The following is an 18,156-nucleotide window of genomic DNA, read 5'->3' on the forward strand; positions in this document are numbered from 1 at the left end:
GGGCTTCGCTGGTGGCTCAGTGTAAAGAATCCACCTGCCAATGCAGGAGATAAGGGTTGGATCCGAGTGGGGGGAGGGGGATCCTGTGGAGAAGGAAATGGCAACCCACCCCAGTACTGGTTGCCTAGGAAATCCCATGGACAAAAAGAACCTAGCAGGCTACAGTCCATGGGGTTACAAAAGAGTTGGACATGGCTTAAGGACTAAACAACATATACGAGAGGATTTTGAGCTATAAACTTTTGGGGGTGGTGGTACAGAAAGGACATAGTCTCTACTTTAAGGAAGAGGCTTCGCTGGTGGCTCAGAGGTTAAAGCGTCTGCCTGCAATGTGGGAGACCTGGGTTTGATCCCTGAGTCGGGAAGATCCCCTGGAGAAGGAAATGGCAACCCACTCCAGTATTCTTGCCCGGAGAATCCCATGGACGGAGGAGCCTGGTGGGCTACAGTCCATGGGGTTGCAGAGTCGGACACGAGTGAGCGACTTCACTTCACTTCAGCAGAGTTGAATACTCAGATTCTGTTTCATACAGTATTTGTCCAGTGCTTGTTGTGTGCTCAGTGGGCGCACGTTTTCCCACACTTTCTCTCTTAATCTTCCCATTTAAACGGTGAGACAGATAAGATGATCCCCTTTAATAGAGAAGTAAACTCAATCCTCAGAAGAGCACGGTTATGTTTTTAGGTAGGGGCAGGGACAGAGTCAAGATTTGAACCCAAAGTTATTGGTTCCATGTGTCCTGTCGGGTTAAGATGGACCTCCTGTTCTCATCTCTAAAATGCGAGCAGAAGTGAAAGCAGATGGTCTCTATTGAGCAGCCTTGCAGCTGTAGGATCCAATGCATCAAGGGGTCACTAAAAGCCATGGACCAAGCCTGAGGTGTAGACACTGCTGCTGCTAAGTCGCTTCAGTCGTGTCCGACTCTGTGCGACCCCATAGACGGCAGCCCACCAGGCTCCCCCGTCCCTGGGATTCTCCAGGCAAGAACACTGGAGTGGTTTGCCATTTCCTTCTCCAATGCATGAAAGTGAAAGTGAAGTCGCTCAGTTGCGTCCGACTCTTCGCGACCCCATGGACTGCAGCCCACCAGGCTCCTCTGTCCATGAGATTTTCCAGGCAAGAGTACTGGAGTGGGGTGCCACTAGACACTACTAAATTGCAGAAAAAAACTATGCTCCAACGCCGGCCCGGAAGACCAGAGTCCCAGGACCGGAGCCCGCCCCCGGGCGGACCCCAAGTCTTTACCCGGAACTAGGGCGCGGCTGGGCTGTGCTATTGGCAAGGGTGGGAGACGAGCAAAAGAAAATTGCCTGCGACGAGATTCTCGTTGAAATACCCCCATGATCCACCGGATGGAGAGATTACTATTTAAGAATGCCTCTAGGATTACCTCCGATGCCTCTCTCCCTTTTACTCACCTCACGTGGCGTTCTTTCTTTCCTTTTGCCCCTGCAGTGGATGTTCTCTTGGTACGCCTCCACCCCGACCGGGAGGGGCGAGGCGCGCTCGCAGGAGCAATGCGCATGCGCATCCCGCCGAGGCCGGGTGGGGCGGCTGGGTGGGAGCACGGACCCCGCCCCTTCGCGACTCCACGCGTGACGTCGCGGGGGGCGCCGGCCTCCGCCCGGCTGCGAGCGGTGAGAGCGAGCGGCGGGCAGATCTGACGCTGCTAGAGCGGGAAGGGATGCGGGTGTTGAGTTTCTGCAGGAGGGGCTTGGCGGGGGAGGGGAGGCCTAGGGGCACCACCAGCCGCCGACCTCTGGCTCTGCCCTCCCCCTTTCTGCCTTTTCCGTCCTTCCAGATGTGCCAGGACGGGAAACAGGGCCGGGGCTGAGCCTTGGTGACACCTGCATTTCCCTGGAGCCCTCCTTCTCCCCCAGCCCATCTGTTTATCTCACCTTCCCGATGTTCCTTTTCATCAGGCTGTCGCTTCTCGCCAGGGAAAGAGCACTCCACTTGGAAGGGGAGCCGGGTTTCAGACTTTGGCCCTTCCACTCCTTTGTTAAAGTGCCCGAACCTCAGTTTTCCCTGTAGTCATTTTTGCCTTGTCCCACCTGGTTTTGAAGATCCATATGACCCAGAGGAATAGAAAGGAAATGAACATTTGTTCAATTCTTGCAAGGCCAGGTACTAGGGCAACTTTTATCTGCCCCATTTAGTCCTCACTATTTGATGTTCCTAGAACTCCCATTTCACAGATTTCTTAAACTCATACAGGTTCGCTGATTTGTCTCCTTGAGCCACTGAGTGGCAGAGGAGGATTTCAGTTGAGTTTAGCTCCAAAGTGGAGTTTTTTTCGTCCAGCACTTACTTGTCTGGACTCTCAGCTGGAACCCTAGCCAAACCGTAGCCCCAGAACAGCTGCTTCCTGAATTTCTCCCCTGGACAATTCTCCTTTTCGAGTTCCTTTTTCCAGCACAGCGTACTGTGCTCTGCTTCCGCCTTGATTACTTCAGAAATGAAACTCAGCAAACATTTATTGATTGGTGCATGGAGATGAACACTCAGAGTTAAGAGCCTCGGATTCCTGTCCTGGCTCTGCCACACTGACTGGCTGTGTGGCCTTGGACAAGTCCCTTGTCTTCCTGATGCTTTAACTTCCCTTTGAATGAAATGGGTAAGTGCCTTCTTACTGGCAGGCTCTTGTGCAGTTCTCCCTTCCTCTCCTCCCGCAGGCTCTTCCCGGAGGCTCAGACCCCTCTGCTCCCCATGGGCAGCTGCCAGGCAGGGCACTACCTGCATTTCTGCCTGGCCCACCACCCACCTCTGGTCTGTGCCACTTTGATCCTGCTGCTTCTTGGCCTTTCTGGCCTGGGTCTTGGTGGCTTCCTCCTCACCCACAGAACTGACCTGCGCAGCCCTGACATCCCCCAGGTGAGTACTCACTCTCCTGCTCATCCATCCCCTGCAGGCCACTTCTTGCTGCTAATCTCCTCTCACTTCTCCTCACCTTCTTTTTGCACACAGGACTGGGTCTCCTTCTTGAGGTCTTTTGGCCAGCTGACCCTGTGCCCCGTGAATGGGACAGTCACAGGGAAGGGGCGTGGGTCTCATATCGTGGGGTTACTGACCACCTTGAACTTCGGAGATGGTTCAGACAGGAACAAGACCCAGACATTCCAAGCCCAGGTCCAGGGTAGTCGGATGGGATTGAAAGGTGAGACCAAGGAGGAATTGTGGGGTTGGATATCAGAACACTCAGGGGTGGGGCCCTGCCTCTGACCTCACCATCCTGGTGACCTTGGCCACATCTCTGGGCCTTAATCATTTCTGCTATAATAGGACTAGATATTTTCAGTGAACACAATGCCCACTGTGTAGATTCTCAATAAATGTTTTCTCTGTCCCCTTCCAGCTTTGAGGGTTCTTTGATTCTATCCTTGGAGGTATGGTGAAATTGGCAAGATTTGACCTAAAGTTCTTTCTCAATCCTCTTCACCCCTTGGGGCTTTTGTTAGAGGCACCTTCTTTTTTCCTCAGGGATATCAGAGAAGCATGTTTTATTTATTTAACCTAGTGTCTTTAGTGCCTGATACAGCTCTGTGTGCTATGAAGTATACAGAAAAATTAGACATCTTCCATTCCCAAATTGCGTAAGTCTTCTGGGAAAATGATGAGTGAGAGTGAGTTGGGGGTGCCATTAATTCCTGGGGGACATTTGGCCTCAAGTTCCTTATCTAAAGACTGGGGAAATGAAGGAGGAGGAGAGAAAAGTGGAATTCTTAGACTTCTGTGGTCCTTTCCAACACTATCGTTCTAAGATTCTGCATGGAATCAATATGTATATGTGTAGGGAGGCACACATATACATATATTGCCAGGTGAGAGTAGGTCTTTATATTGTCAGGTGTACGTGTGTGTGATCAGAGAGCAAGAGTAAAGGAATGTATATGATATATACAGACTTGGAACATTTTTTCCTGTTCTTTTTATGTAAAATATATATATATAAATATAAAAGATTCACATAACCATAAAGTACACCTATTTAAAATGTACAAGTAAATGGCTTTTTTTATATTAAAAAAATGTGCAGCTGTCACCACTGTCCATTCTAGAACATTTTCATTGCCTGATGAAGAAATCCTGTCCCCATTAGCATCTACTTCCCTTTTTCTCGTAACCTTCCAGCCCTAGGCAACCAGTAATACTGTTTATCTCTGAAGATATGCCTTTTCTGGACATTTCATATAATATGTTGTCTTCTGTGATTGGCTTCTTTTACTTAGCATAATGTTTTCAAGGTTCATCCATACTGTATGATACGTTAGTAGTTCATTTCTTTTTACTGCTGAAAGGCATTCAGTATATGCATATTCCACATTTTATTTATCCATTCATCAGTTGATTGACATTTGAATTGTTTCCATTTCTTACCTATTATGAATGATGCTGCTGTAAACACTAATGTACAAGTTATTGCATTATTCTGTGTTTTCATTTCTTTTGAGTATATACCTAGAAATGGAGTTTCTGGGTCATATAGTAACTCTATGTTTAAGGAACTGCTAGACTGTTTTCCGAAATGACTACCATTTTATATTCCTTCCAGCAGTGTATAAGAGTTCTAATTTCTTCACATTCTCACCAACACTGGTTATTGCCTGTTTTTTGACTATATCCGTCCTAGTCAGTGTGAAGTGATATCTAATTACGTTTCTGTTTTGCATTTTCTTTTTTCATTGAAGTACAGTTGATTTACAGTGTTGTGTCAATGTATGCTGTACATCAAAGTGATTCAGTTATACATATATATATTCTTTTTCATATTCTTTTCCATTATGGTTTATCACAGAATATTGAGTATAGTGTCCTGTGCTATACAGTAGGACCTTGTTGTTTATACATCCCATATATAACAGTTTGCATTGGCCAACCCCAGACTCTCAACCCACCCCCGCCCCCACTTTCCCTTGGGAAACACAAGTCTGTTCTCTATGTTTGTGAGTCTGTTTCGTAGATATGTTCATTTGTGTTGTATTTTAGATTCTGCATCTAAATGGTATCGTATGGCATTTGTCTTTCTCTCTCTGACTTGACTTCACTTGGTGTGATCATCTCTAGGTCCATCCATGTTGCTGCAAATGGCATTATTTCATTCTTTTTATGGCTGAGTAGTAAGTATTTAGGTTGTTTCCAGGTCTTGGCTGTTGTGGGGTGCATGTGTCTTCTTGAATTGTAGTTTTGTCTGGATATATGCCCAGGAGTGGGATTGCTGGATCATATGGCAACTCTCTTTTTAATTTTTCATACTGTTTTCTGTAGAGACTGCACTAGTTTACATTCCTACCAGCAGCATAAGAGGGTTCCCTTTTCTCCACACCTCTGCCAGGATTTGTTATTTTTAGACTTTTTGATGATGGTCATTCTGACCAGTGTGAAGTGGTACCTTGTCGTAGTTTTGATTTGCATTTTTCTAATAATTAGCAATGATGAACATTTTTCGTGTGCCTATTGGCCATATCTATGTCTTCATTGGAGGAATGGCTGTTTAGTTCTTCTGCCCATTTTTTGATTGTGTTGGGTTTTTTGGTTTGAGTTGTATGAGCTGTTTGTATGTTTTGGAAATTAAGCCCTTATCAGTTGCATCATTTGATTTGCATTTTCTTGATGACTGATAATATTGAATATTTTTTTCATATGCTTATTGGCCATTTGCGTATCTTCTTCAGAGAAATGTATATTCAGAGTCTTTGTTCATTTTAAAAATTGGATAACTTTTCTTTTAATTATTGAGTTGTAGGAGTCTCTTTTGTTTTCTAAATGCAGGATTCTTATCTGATGTATGATTTGCAAATTTTCTCTCCCATCTGGGTTGTCTTTCACCTTGTTAACGGTATGCTTGGAAGCATGAAAGTTTTCATTTAGATGAGGTCCATTTTCTATTTTTGTTGTTGTTACTGCTTGTGATTTTAGCATTATATCTAACAAGACTTTGCCTAACCCATGGTCACTAAATATAGGTTCGGTTCGGTTCAGTTCAGTCGCTCAGTCGTGTCTGACTCCTTGCAACCCCATGAATCACAGCACGCCCAGGCCTCCCTGTCCATCACCAACTCCCGGAGTTCACTCAAACTTAAATCCATCAAGTCGGTGATGCCATCCAGCCATCTCATCCTCTGTCGTCCCCTTCTCCTGCTGCCCCCAATCCCTCCCAGCATCAGAGTCTTTTCCAATGAGTCAACTCTTGGCATGAGGTGGCCAAAGTACTGGAGTTTCAGCTTTAGCATCATTCCTTCCAAAGAAATCCCAGGGCTGATCTCCTTCAGAATGGACTGGTTGGATCTCCTTGCAGTCTAAGGGACTTTTAAGAGTCTTCTCCAGCACCACAGTTCAAAAGCATCAATTCTTCGGTGCTCAGCTTTCTTCACAGTCCAACTCTCACATCCATACATGACTACTGGAAAAACCATAGCCTTGACTAGATGGACCTTTGTTGGCAAAGTAATGTCTCTGCTTTTGAATATGCTATCTAGGTTGGTCATAACTTTTCTTCCAAGGAGTAAGCGTCTTTTAATTTCATGGCTGGTTACTACTATTGTTTTCTTGTAAGAATTTTGTATTTTTAGCTCTTACATTTAGATCTATGATCAATTTTGAGTTAATTTTTTTGTGTATGGTGTGAGGATAGGGTCCAACTTCATTCATTTGCAGGTACTATTCAGTTGACCTGGCATATTTTGTTGAGAAGGCTATTCTTTCCTCATTGAATAACCTTGGCACTCTTACTGAAAGCAATTGACCACAGACATATGGGTTTATTTCTGGATTCTCAGTTCTGTTCCATTGATCTATGTCTCTACTTATGCTAGTACCACACTGTTTTGATCACTGTAGCTTTATAGTAAGTTTTGAAATCAGAAAATGTGAATTCTCATCTACGGCTGTACCACCCTGACTCAGAAGCTAAGCAGGGTCGAGCCTGTTAATACTTGGATGGGAGAAAATGCGAATTCTCCAGCTTTGTTCTTTTTTTTTTTCTTTTTTTAAAGATTGTTTTGGCTATTGCAGATCCCTTGGATTTTCATATTATTTTTAGGATCAGCTTGTCAGTTTCTGCTTCTGCATGATTAGAAACAAAGTTGTAACATTCAAGATTGTTTTGGACCAAGTAAAAAGTAATCACATATGATTGCATCATCTAAGCAGTAATTATTGAACACCTACTATGTACCAAGCATGGGGAATAGAGCACTGTCTGTAAGATATGGATCCTCACCTCAAATCACTCACAATCTAGCAAGGATACAGATGTGAACAGAAGTAAATACCTTTCAGCATGTGCAGTGGAACACAGGGTACAGCGAGAGTATCATAAGTCTGTCAAGCAGGGATGGTGAAGACAGGCCTTTCCAAGGATATAGGCAGGGAGTGAACTGAGGCTCGAGGGAGGCTTCAGAATGTGCCCTTTTGGCCAGTGCGTGGGCACGGTTGCTGTTGTGTCCAGTTCTTTGTGACACTGTAGACTGTAGTCCACCAGGCTCCTCTGTCCATGGGATTCTCCAGGCAAGAATATTGAAGTGGCTTGCCATTTCCTCCTCCAGGGGATCTTCCCGACTTAGGGATCGAACCCGTGTCTCTTGCATCTCCTGCATTGGCAGGCAGATTCTTTACTGCTGAGCCACCTGGGAAGCCCCATTCCAGCCAGAGGGAAGAGCATATGCAAAAGCAGGCAGACAGGGATTACGATGGCACATTTAGGAACTTCCAGGGAAAGGAGTATTGATGAGTGGCAGGAAATGGATCTGAAGCAGCAGGCAGAATTCCATGAAGAGTCCCTTGTGCCAAGCCAAGGTAGTTGGACTTTTAACTAGTATATTTGGCTTACTCAATGAGTTTCATCAGAAAGAGAGTATAATTTTGTTCTTTTGTTCTTTTTAAAAGATCATACTCTGTTGGCTGACTGCCTGGAAGGAATGGGTCAAAGTGCATGAAGACCAGTTAGAAAGTGATTGTGATAAAAAGATGATAAGGACTTCCCTGGTAAACCAGTGGTTAAGACTGTGCTCTTCTAATGCAGGGGCATGGGTTCCTTCCCTGGTCAGGGAATTGAGATCCCACTTGCAGCGTAGCGCAGCACCCCAAAAAAAGATGATAAGAAAAATTGAGCTAAGATGGTGGTGTGAAAGAGGGGGACTGATTTGAGAGAGTTGATAGAAGTGTGAGATGGATAGGATTTGGTGAGATATTTGATTTGGGGAATGTAGAAGAAAGGGGAATTTTCTTATAAATTTCACAAATACGTTTCTCAGTTGCAATTATGATGTATATACTGGTTTTTATTTTTTTTTCACTTTATGACATCATGTTTTCTATATTACTGAATGGCCAGAACACTATTATTTTAATGGATATAAATTGATCTGTTAATTGGTTAGACCAACCTTTGTTAATGTTTTCTCTATTGATAAACATTTTTGTTTTCTATTTTTTTATATTTTTCATGAAATTACAATAAACAGTTCGTATACTTTGCATTTTTCTTTTGAATCCTTTTCGTAGGATTAGTTTCTACAAGTGGTATGTATTACTGAGTCAAAGTATGGACATTTTTTTAAATACACAAATTCATTTTGTTGTGGAATCAGATTACGTAGAAAGGTACAGAGCAAATGTAAAACTCTTCCTTACCTCCCCTGCAGAGTCCACAGTTTGCTGGGCATCCTCTCAGTCCTTCTCTGTCTCCATTTAAAATTGCAACAGAAACATCCAAATTGTCCTCTAAAAGTGTCACCAGTGAAGAGTGCCCATTTCTCCACATTTCAACAACTCTTGTTAGTATCACTCCTTTTAATTTTTACCAATTTAATGGTCCAAGGAACTACCTGGTTTTTATTTTATTTTTTTAGTGAAACAAGTAAAGTGTTTATTAGGAAAAAAGAGTACAGTATGTGTGGATAAGGCACATGGGCAAACTCAGAGAGAGAGTCATACCCTTGTGGTAGTTTAAATCACTTGTGTGGGGCATTTCTTTTGGGTTTCCTCTGGCCAGTCTTTTGTTTCCTGGGTTGGCAGTTTGTTTTTTAAAAAACTAAAAACCCAGTTGTCTTATTTTCTTCCTTGTCCATCATTTTTCTTAGCAGAACAAGTTACAGAAAACCGGGGAGGGGGGTTATATTATCTTTGCAGACTGACAGGAAGAAGCAGTGCAAGCAGTCATCTGAAGAGTGGGAACCCGAATGGGTAAGGCTTCTCTGGTGGTGAGACTCCTGACACCAGCGGCTCCTCACCCGGGCTGCCCCCCCTCACTTGAGTCCTGGTGTTTTGTTTCGTCTAAGAGGGCGGAGCAGATCCCCAGCTTCTCAGTTCTATCAGGTCCCTGTTTGCTGCATTGTCACAGCCCGCCACGGGCTCGCCGTTGAGGTGCACTTGCGGGATAGTGGAGGAGTCTTGAATGCCTTGCTGGAGCTGGCGGTCGTCTAGCATGTTGTAGGTCAAGTAGTCACGGACACCGTGGAGCTGCAGAAATTGCACCACGACGTGGCTGAAGCCACACCAGGCTGCTCCAGCGTCCTCTTGAGGAAGGGCACCACCTTGTCCTTCTTCACCAATGCGTTCAGGTGTTCCCAAGAGCCGTTGCTGCACAAGCATTCTGCCCCCCACGCACAGGATCCGCAGGCCGCTGCCTGCACCATGCCCACAGTGGAGCAGAGCTGCTGCCGCCGTTGCTGCCCAAGCATTCTGCCCCCCACGCCCAGGATCCGCAGGCCGCTGCCTGCACCATGCCCACAGTGGAGCAGAGCTGCTGCCGCCGGCCCAGGGACCTGCTCATCCCCGCGTGCTGGCCGGAGCCCTCGGCCCCTGGCGACCTGGGCTAGCCACTGGCCAGTCATTTTGATTTGCCTGAGTCTGTATTTGGTATATCACAGGATCCTCCCATGTATGCTCAGGCATCTGTAAGCCAAGGTGGATTCCAGTGAAAATGCCTGAGGGTAGTTTAGCATCACTCCCTTCTTGACCTCCAAGGAGTTTTCTAGACAGGAGGGTCTCCTTGACTAAGAGAATGAGGAATATGTGGTCTCTTATCTGGGTAGGGCCTAGCCTCTCTTGATTGTCCTGATATTAATATTTTGGAGTTTCTGACCACAGGGAATGAACTCCCAATTGTTCACCCAGTGGGGATGGGCACATCTATCGCCTGCCTCAATCTGACATTGAAAACAGAGCCCAAGGTTGAAATTTTTTTACTCTGAACCCCAACAGTCCCATTGCCTGCTAAAACAAAAATAGCAACATTCTCCATAGAATTTAAACAAGATTATGTTCAGAATCTTGTAAAATAATCCTTAAAATGTCATGATATAACCAAAATTATTCAGCATATGAGGAACACAAAATTTCAACTTGCACAGGAAAGAATGATCAATAGATGTCAAAATAGAATGCACATGACAGAATTATTCGACAGAGGTTTTAAGTCAGCCATTATAAAAATGCTCAATCAAGAACACTCTTAAATGCTAAAAATAGTCTGTAAAGAGGGAACATAAAGATGTAAATGCAAATTTTAGAATTGAAAATCACAACAATCAAAATTAAAAACTTGCTGGCTGGACTCAGTAGCAGACAGAGGAAAGAGCTTAACTTTGACTTTTGTTGTTGTTTAGTCACTAAGTTGTGTTAGTGACTCTTTTGTTTTTGTGACCCCCATGGACTGTAGCCCACTAGGCTCCTCTCTTCGTGGAATTTTCCAGGCAAGAATACTGAAGTGGGTTGCCATTTCCTTCGACATGATTTTTTTAATTAATTAATTTATTTTTTATTGAAGGATAATTGCTTACACTGATAGGATACTGAAAGAGGAACTCCCCGGGGTTGGTAGGTGCCCAATATGCTACTGGAGATCAATGGAGAAATAACTCCAGAAAGAATGAAGCGATGGAGCCAAAGCAAAAACAATACCCAGTTGTGGGTGTGACTGGTGATAGAAGCAAGGTCCGATGCTGTAAAGAGCAATATTGCATAGGAACCTGGAATGTCAGGTCCATGAATCAAGGCAAATTGGAAGTGGTCAAACAGGAGATGGCAAGAGTGAACGTCAACATTCTAGGAATCCGCGAACTAAAATGGACTGGAATGGGTGAACTTAACTCAGATGACCCATTATATCTACTATTGTGGGCAGGAATCCCTTAGAAGAAATGGAGTAGCCATCATGGTCAACAAAAGAGTCTGAAATGTAGTACTTGGATGCAGTCTCAAAATCGACGGAATGATCTATGTTCGTTTCCAAGGCAAACCATTCAATATCACAGTAATCCAAGCCTATACCCCAACCAGTAACTCTGAAGAAGCTGAAGTTGAATGGTTCTATGAAGACCTACAAGACCTTTTAGAACTAACACCCAAAAAAGATGTCCTTTTCATTATAGGGGACTAGAATGCAAAAGTAGAAGTCAAGAAACACCTGGAGTAACAGGCAAATTTGGCCTTGGAATGCGGAATGAAGCAGGGCAAAGACTAATAGAGTTTTGCCAAGAGAACACACTAGTTACAGCAAATGCCCTCTTCCAACAACACAAGAGAGGACTCTACACATGGACATCACCAGATGGTCAACACCGAAATCAGATTGATTATATTCTTTGCAGCGAAAGATGGAGAAGCTCTATACAGTCAGCAAAAACAAGACCGGGAGCTGACTGTGGCTCAGATCATGAACTCCTTATTGCCAAATTCAGACTGAAATGGAAGAAAGTAGGGAAAACCACTAGACCATTCAGGTAGGACCCAAGTCAAATCCCTTATGATTATACAGTGGAAGTGAGAAATAGATTTAAGGGACTAGATCTGATAGAGAGAGTGCCTGATGAACTATGGATGGAGGTTCGTGATATTGTACAGGAGACAGGGATCAAGACCATCCCCATGGAAAAGAAATAGAAAAAAGCACAATGGCTGTCTGAGGAGGCCTTACAAATACCTGTGAAAAGAAGAGAAGCGAAAAGCAAAGGAGAAGAGGAAAGATATAAGCGTCTGAATGCAGAGGCAAAGAATAGCAAGGAGAGGTAAGAAAGCCTTCCTCAGTGATCAGTGCAAAGAAATAGAGGAAAACAACAGAATGGGAAAGACTAGAGATCTCTTCAAGAAAATTAGAGATACCAAGGGAACATTACATGCAAAGATGGGCTTGATAAAGGACAGAAATGGTATGGACCTAACAGAAGCAGAAGATGTTAAGAAGAGGTGGCAAGAATATACAGAACTGTACAAAAAAGATCTTCATGACCAAGATAATCATGATGGTGTGATCATTCGCCTAGAGCCAGACATCCTGGAATGCGAAGTCAAGTGGGCCTTAGAAAGCATCACTATGAACAAAGCTAGTGGAGGTGATGGCATTCCAGTTGAGCTGTTTCAAATCCTGGAAGATGATGCTGTGAAAGTGCTGCCCTCAATATGCCAGCAAATTTGGGAAACTCAGCAGTGGCCACAGGACTGGAAAAGGTCAGTTTTCTTTCCAGCCCCAAAGAATTCAGTGCCAAAGAATCCTCAAACTACTGCACAATTGCACTCATCTCCCACGCTAGTAAAGTAATGCTCAAAATTCTCCAAGCCAGGCTTCAGCGATACGTGAACTATGAACTTCCAGATGTTCAAGCTGGTTTTAGAAAAGGCAGAGGAACCAGAGATCAAATTGCCAACATCCACTGGATCATGGAAAAACCAAGAGAGTTCCAGAAAAGCATCTATTTCTGCTTTATTGACTATGCCAAAGCCTTTGATTGTGTGGAACACAGTAAACTGTGGAAAATTCTGAGAGAGATGGGAATACCAGACCACCTGATCTGCCTCTTGAGAAACCTATATGCAGGTCAGGAAGCAACAGTTAGAACTGGACATGGAACAACAGACTGGTTCCAAATAGGAAAAGGAGTGCATCAAGGCTGTATATTGTTACCCTACTTACTTTACTTCTATGTAGAGTACATCATGAGAAACACTGGGCTGGAAGAAGCACAAGCTGGAATCAAGATTGCTGCGAGAAATATCAATCACCTCAGACATGCAGATGACACCACCCTTATGGCAGAAAGTGAAGAGGAACTCAAAAGCCTCTTGATGAAAGTGAAAGAGGAGAGTGAAAAAGTTGGCTTAAAGCTCAACATTCAGAAAACTAAGATCATAGCATCTGGTCCCATCACTTCATGGGAAATAGATGGGGAAACAGTTGTAACAGTGTCAGACTTTATTTTTTTGGGCTCCAAAATCACTGCAGATGGTGATTGCAGCCATGAAATTAAAAGAGGCTTACTCCTTGGAAGGAAAGTTATGACCAACCTAGATATCATATTCAAAAGCAGAGACATTACTTTGCCAACAAAGGTCCATCTAGTCAAGGCTATGGTTTTTCCAGTGGTCATATATGGATGTGAGAGTTGGACTGTGAAGAAAGCTGAGTGCCGCAGAATTGATGCTTTTGAACTGTGGTGTTGGAGAAGATTTTAAAGGAGATCAGTTCTGGGTGTTCATTGGAAGGACTGATGCTAAAGCTGAAACTTCAGTACTTTGGCCACCTGATGCGAAGAGCTGACTCGTTGGAAGAGACCCTGATGCTGGGAGGGATTAGGGGCAGGAGGAAAAGGGGACGACAGAGGATGAGATGGCTGGATGGCATCACTGACTCAATGGACATGAGTTTGAGTGAACTCCGGGAGTTGGTGATGGACAGGGAGGCCTAGTGTGCTGCGATTCATGGGGTCACAAAGGGTCGGACACAACTGAGCGACTGAACTGAACTGAACTGAAATTGCTCACAGAATTTTGCTGTTTTCTGTCAAACCTCAACATGAATCAGCCATAGGTATACATAAATCCCCTCCCTTTTGAAACTCCCTCCCACACCTACCTGATTTTTTAAAAGTTAATTTCTTTGGCCACCTCCAGTCTTGGTTTTAGCATGAGGACTCTAATAGTGGTGTGAGGACTTAGTTGCTCTGCAGCATGTGGGCTCTTAATTCCCTGACTGGGGACTGAACCCACATCCCTTGCATTGGAAAGGCAGGTTCTTAACCACTGAACCAGAAGGGAAGTTCCTGGAATTACCTGATTGTTTTAATTTGCTTTCTCCTGATTGCTAGTGAAGTTGAGCAATTTTCGTACAGGTTTATTGGCCATTTTCATGTATTCTATGAATTTCCTATTCATATCCTTTAGTTATTTTTCTTTCAAGATATTTATCTTATGATTTTTTTAAGTTCTTTATACATTCTGGATAGTAAACACTTTGCCAATTAAATATGCCATAGGTATTTTCAGTCATTCTGTTACTTCTTTTTCTAAAACTTACCTTTCATTGTACGGAAGCCTTTAATTCTTATGAAATTTATTGCTCTTGTCGTCAGGCTTTTAAGTTTTGTGTCTTTTTTTGGAATGCCTTTGTTTCCCACTTTAAAATGAGAAAATGTTCTTTTCTGTTTTCTTTTAATACTTAGGTTTTTGTTTTGTTTTATTTACAAAAGCTCTTTAATACATCTGAATTTTATAGTGTCGGGTAACAGTCTAACTTTTTTTCCAAATGGAAATTGTCCCAGGGCCATTGACTGAATAGGCCATTCTTTTTCCACTAATTTGAAATGAGATGTGAACTTTTTAATGGATTTGAGTACCTAGTAGAAGACAGTTTTCTTCAGAAAAATGGACTAGTTTAGACACATTGATAGCAGCAGTGTGTATCTATCTCAGTTTTACTGCAGCCTTCTGAGAACTGGTATGACCGTTTTATTGATTGTGAGCTAACTTAAATTTTGTTTATATTGGTATGCAGTTATTTTCATTTCTCAGTGACATAAATGATGGTATTAAAGGACTTACTTGAATACAATCAATACCAAAATACCTGGTACTGTAGGAAGCCTACAGAAATGAATAGATGTCTAAAGATGGATACCTCCCAGAATTTTCTTAACATCTCCTCCCCTGTGCCTCTCATAGGACCTTCTGCAGAAGAGCTGGTCCTCATAACGGCCAGGGTGACCACAGAAAGGACCCCAGGAACCTGCCTGTATTTTAGTGCTACTCCAGAAATCCTGCCCTCCAGCCAGCCACCGATACCCTGTTCAGAGGAGGGAGCAGGAAATGCCACGCTGAGCCCTAGAATGGCTGAGGAGTGTGTCAGTGTCTGGAGCCACGAAGGTCTTGTGCTCACCAAGTTACTCACCTCGGTAAGAGCCTCAGTAAACTTTGTTGGGCTTTCATAAACTGTCATGCTGACTGCTGTGTCGTGAAGGCCCCTGGAGGTAGCTTTACCAAGGAGGAAAAGCACAGGCTTTATAATCTTTCCACAGAGGCTGTGTGACCTTGAACAAGCATGTGGACCTTTGAGAACCTCAGCTTCCTCATCTGTAAAATAGAAAACATGATACTATCTTCTAGTACTAACAAATAAGGATAAATGAGAATGAATGTAAAGTGCCTAGTACAATGCCTGGTACATAATAGATTGGATAAATGTTAGCTATTACTATTAACAATTGTCTTTAGATACAATAAAACATGATCTTCACCTCAAAGGAGTTCAGAAGCTGTAATAAAAGGCAGAATGGACTAACTGCTATGGGAGAGATGTGAGCAAAGTGTTATTCAAACAGAATGAGGACCAATTAACTCTTAACTTGCACATTTGTGGGGAGTGCTTCACCAAGAAGCTGGCATTTAAAAAAAGGGGATTGTTTACAGTAGTTTATAATGTACAGAGTGTTTTCAGGTTCATTATCTTATTTGATCTTAAAATAGCTTTTTGAGGTAGCTGTTATTATCCCATTTTACAGATGAGGAAACAGAGAGGGAGTGAATTGCCCCAGGCCATACAACTGGTTAAGTTGGCAGAGCCAGGATTGCAACCTGCAGTGTCTGACTCCCAAGTCTTCTGCCCTGTCAGGGTGATCTTTGGAGAATGAGGAAGACTTGGGCCAGGAATGCCATAGAGGGGGCTCGGGAGAGGGGAGACGCATTCCAGGCAAAGGGATTAGCAAGAGCAGAGGCCCAGGGATTGAAAGGTGTTCAGTGTTCGGGGGCACTCCATGATGAGGGCTTAGGAATGACTTAGGGGAAGAGGCAAAGAGATGGAGGGGCCAGGTCATGATGCACCGTGATGCCTGGCTAAGATGCTATGATTTGATAACTGCAGGTCACAGGGTTCCTTGGTGCTGGGTGGACAAGACTGGCTAAGTGGAGGAGAGAGACAGTTAGGAGGCTGCTGCATACACTTCCCTCAGATTTGCAAAGACCCTGGTGAGGAACATAACCTGGGAGCTTGGAATCCAGAGATCGTGGTTTCCAGACCTGGCCCTGCTTGCACATTTCAACACATAGATAGTAGTGAACTTCCCTGTTTCTTGGCATCATTACAGTGTTCAATTTAACGTTTGAGCAAGAAAGTAGACAAGTGTTAAATTGTATAAAAATAGAGGGCTTTCCTGGTGGCTCATTGGTGAAGAATCCACCTGCCAATGCAGGAGACACGGGTTTGATCCCTGGTCCGGGAGGACTGCACATGCCATGGAGCAGCTCACCGCCTGTGCCACAACTACTGAGCCCACGTGCTGCAACTGTTGAAGCCCTCAAGCCCAAGAGCCCATGCTCTACAGCAGGAGAAGCCACCTCAATGAAAAGCCCTCACACTGCAACTAGAGTAGCCCCCACTCTATGCAACTAGAGAAAAGCCCACGCAGTCACAAAGACCTAGCATAGCCAAAAATAAATAAAAACATTTTCCCTTTAGTTGTTCCCTGGATATGGAGAGCCTTTTCCCCCATGAAGGCTCTCTCTATAGCCCTTGGGCTGGGGGTGTCTAAGATGTCTTCTTCCCCAGGGAAGATCCTCCACAGACCCTCTCCATCATTCCTCCTCCCCTCCCCGTCCCCACCCCTAGGAGGAGCTGACTCTGTGTGGCTCTCGGCTGCTGGTTTTGGGCTTCTTCCTGATTCTGTTCTGTGGCCTCTGCTGTCTCACTGCTGCGTGCTTCCATCCGCGCCGGGAGTCCCACTGGTCTAGAACCCGGCTCTGAGGGCCCTGGCCTAGTTCCCGTCTTGTTCTCAGGTAAGGTTCTTTGACTTAGTCCTGTAGGAATAGGGGATGAGGTGGGGGTGGCAGTTCTGAGACAGAGCCATTCCTAAACAATACGGTTTGGTTTTACTTATTTCTGTACTCTCTACAGATGGAATCATACACGTCCTTCGGTGACTGACTTCTTTCAGTTAATACTCTGACTTTAAGATTCATAGCTGTAGTTCATGTCCAAGCTTTTTGGCAACAGTGGTGAATTAAGAGGGTTGAAATTTGATGATATGCCCTGGATATAAATCCTATTTGTCTTGCTTTCTTTTGTGAAATTCTGATGCCCATTTATGATGTAAATTTTGTGAAATTCATCTTGAGCTGCTCAAAACACATACTGTGTGCCGGCGTTCTTCACATGCACCTTCTCTTTTACATTAGCCATCATTGCATTTAGGAAAAGTTCTGCTAACAGGATCTTTGGAGGGACACAGCCTCCAAAGTGAGGGTGGGACATATTGGCTGGCTAGTTAGTGTGCTCGCTCATTAAGGTAGAAAATTCTGTAAAAACTCATCTTTTCAGGTGAGTCTCGTATATAATTTGAGAGTCATTTTATTGTGTACTCAGCTCTTAAACTATTTTCAGCTTTGGCTGGCTGCTGTGCCCTAGGAAGTCCCCATGGGAGAAGAGGAAACAGCCTAGGCCCAGGGAAGAGCACTAACCAGAGGATCTGGACCTTTACGGTCAACTTTGCTTATCTTGCTTAGGGTTAGGCCTGACTACTGCAACCACCTACTTGGGTTGGGAAAAGGTGAAACCCTCTCAGCCTTTCTTAGATCTGAGAAGACTGGAAAAGGAAGGCTTTCTGGCTCCTGGCAGGTTCTGGGGTCCTGAGGCCATCTCACTTGGAATAAGTGCCTGTGCTTATCCCTAGTTGTCACTTCCTCTGCTCCTTCCTCAATTTCTGCAACCATCCCAGAGCTTCCTCCAAGGGCCCTCTGACCTGCCCTGTGTTTTTTCTTTCTTTCCAGGTGTGGATCAACTTCTTGGGCCTTGATTCTGAGTTGGAAGAGATGTTACAAAAAGTGGGGAGCTGGAATGTGGGAGGAAATAAAAGGCTTTTTTGCTCAGTGTTTTCCGGGGTGTTGATTGGGGG

At 44.2% G+C, this 18,156-nt stretch overlaps 1 protein-coding gene across 3 annotated transcripts; it reads left to right on the top strand.

Annotated features, from left to right (window-relative positions):
• Positions 1-1,519: 1,519 nt before the first annotated feature.
• On the top strand, positions 1,520-18,121 carry TMEM219 (transmembrane protein 219). 3 transcript variants are annotated; one of them, XM_068968893.1, is made up of 6 exons: positions 1,520-1,638; positions 2,677-2,875; positions 2,969-3,158; positions 14,936-15,165; positions 16,875-17,041; positions 18,032-18,121. In XM_068968893.1, exons 2-5 carry the CDS (start codon positions 2,711-2,713, stop codon positions 17,007-17,009), a joined length of 720 nt encoding a protein of 239 aa, XP_068824994.1. In that variant the 5' UTR covers positions 1,520-1,638; positions 2,677-2,710; the 3' UTR covers positions 17,010-17,041; positions 18,032-18,121. The 3 variants fall into 3 exon arrangements, with proteins under 3 accessions (XP_068824994.1, XP_068824995.1, XP_068824993.1); XM_068968894.1 differs by having other exon boundaries at positions 16,878-17,041; XM_068968892.1 differs by lacking the exon at positions 1,520-1,638 and having other exon boundaries at positions 2,615-2,875.
• Positions 18,122-18,156: the final 35 nt, after the last annotated feature.

This window comes from Capricornis sumatraensis, chromosome 3 (genome assembly GCF_032405125.1).
Source record: "Capricornis sumatraensis isolate serow.1 chromosome 3, serow.2, whole genome shotgun sequence".
NCBI lineage: Eukaryota > Metazoa > Chordata > Mammalia > Artiodactyla > Bovidae > Capricornis > Capricornis sumatraensis.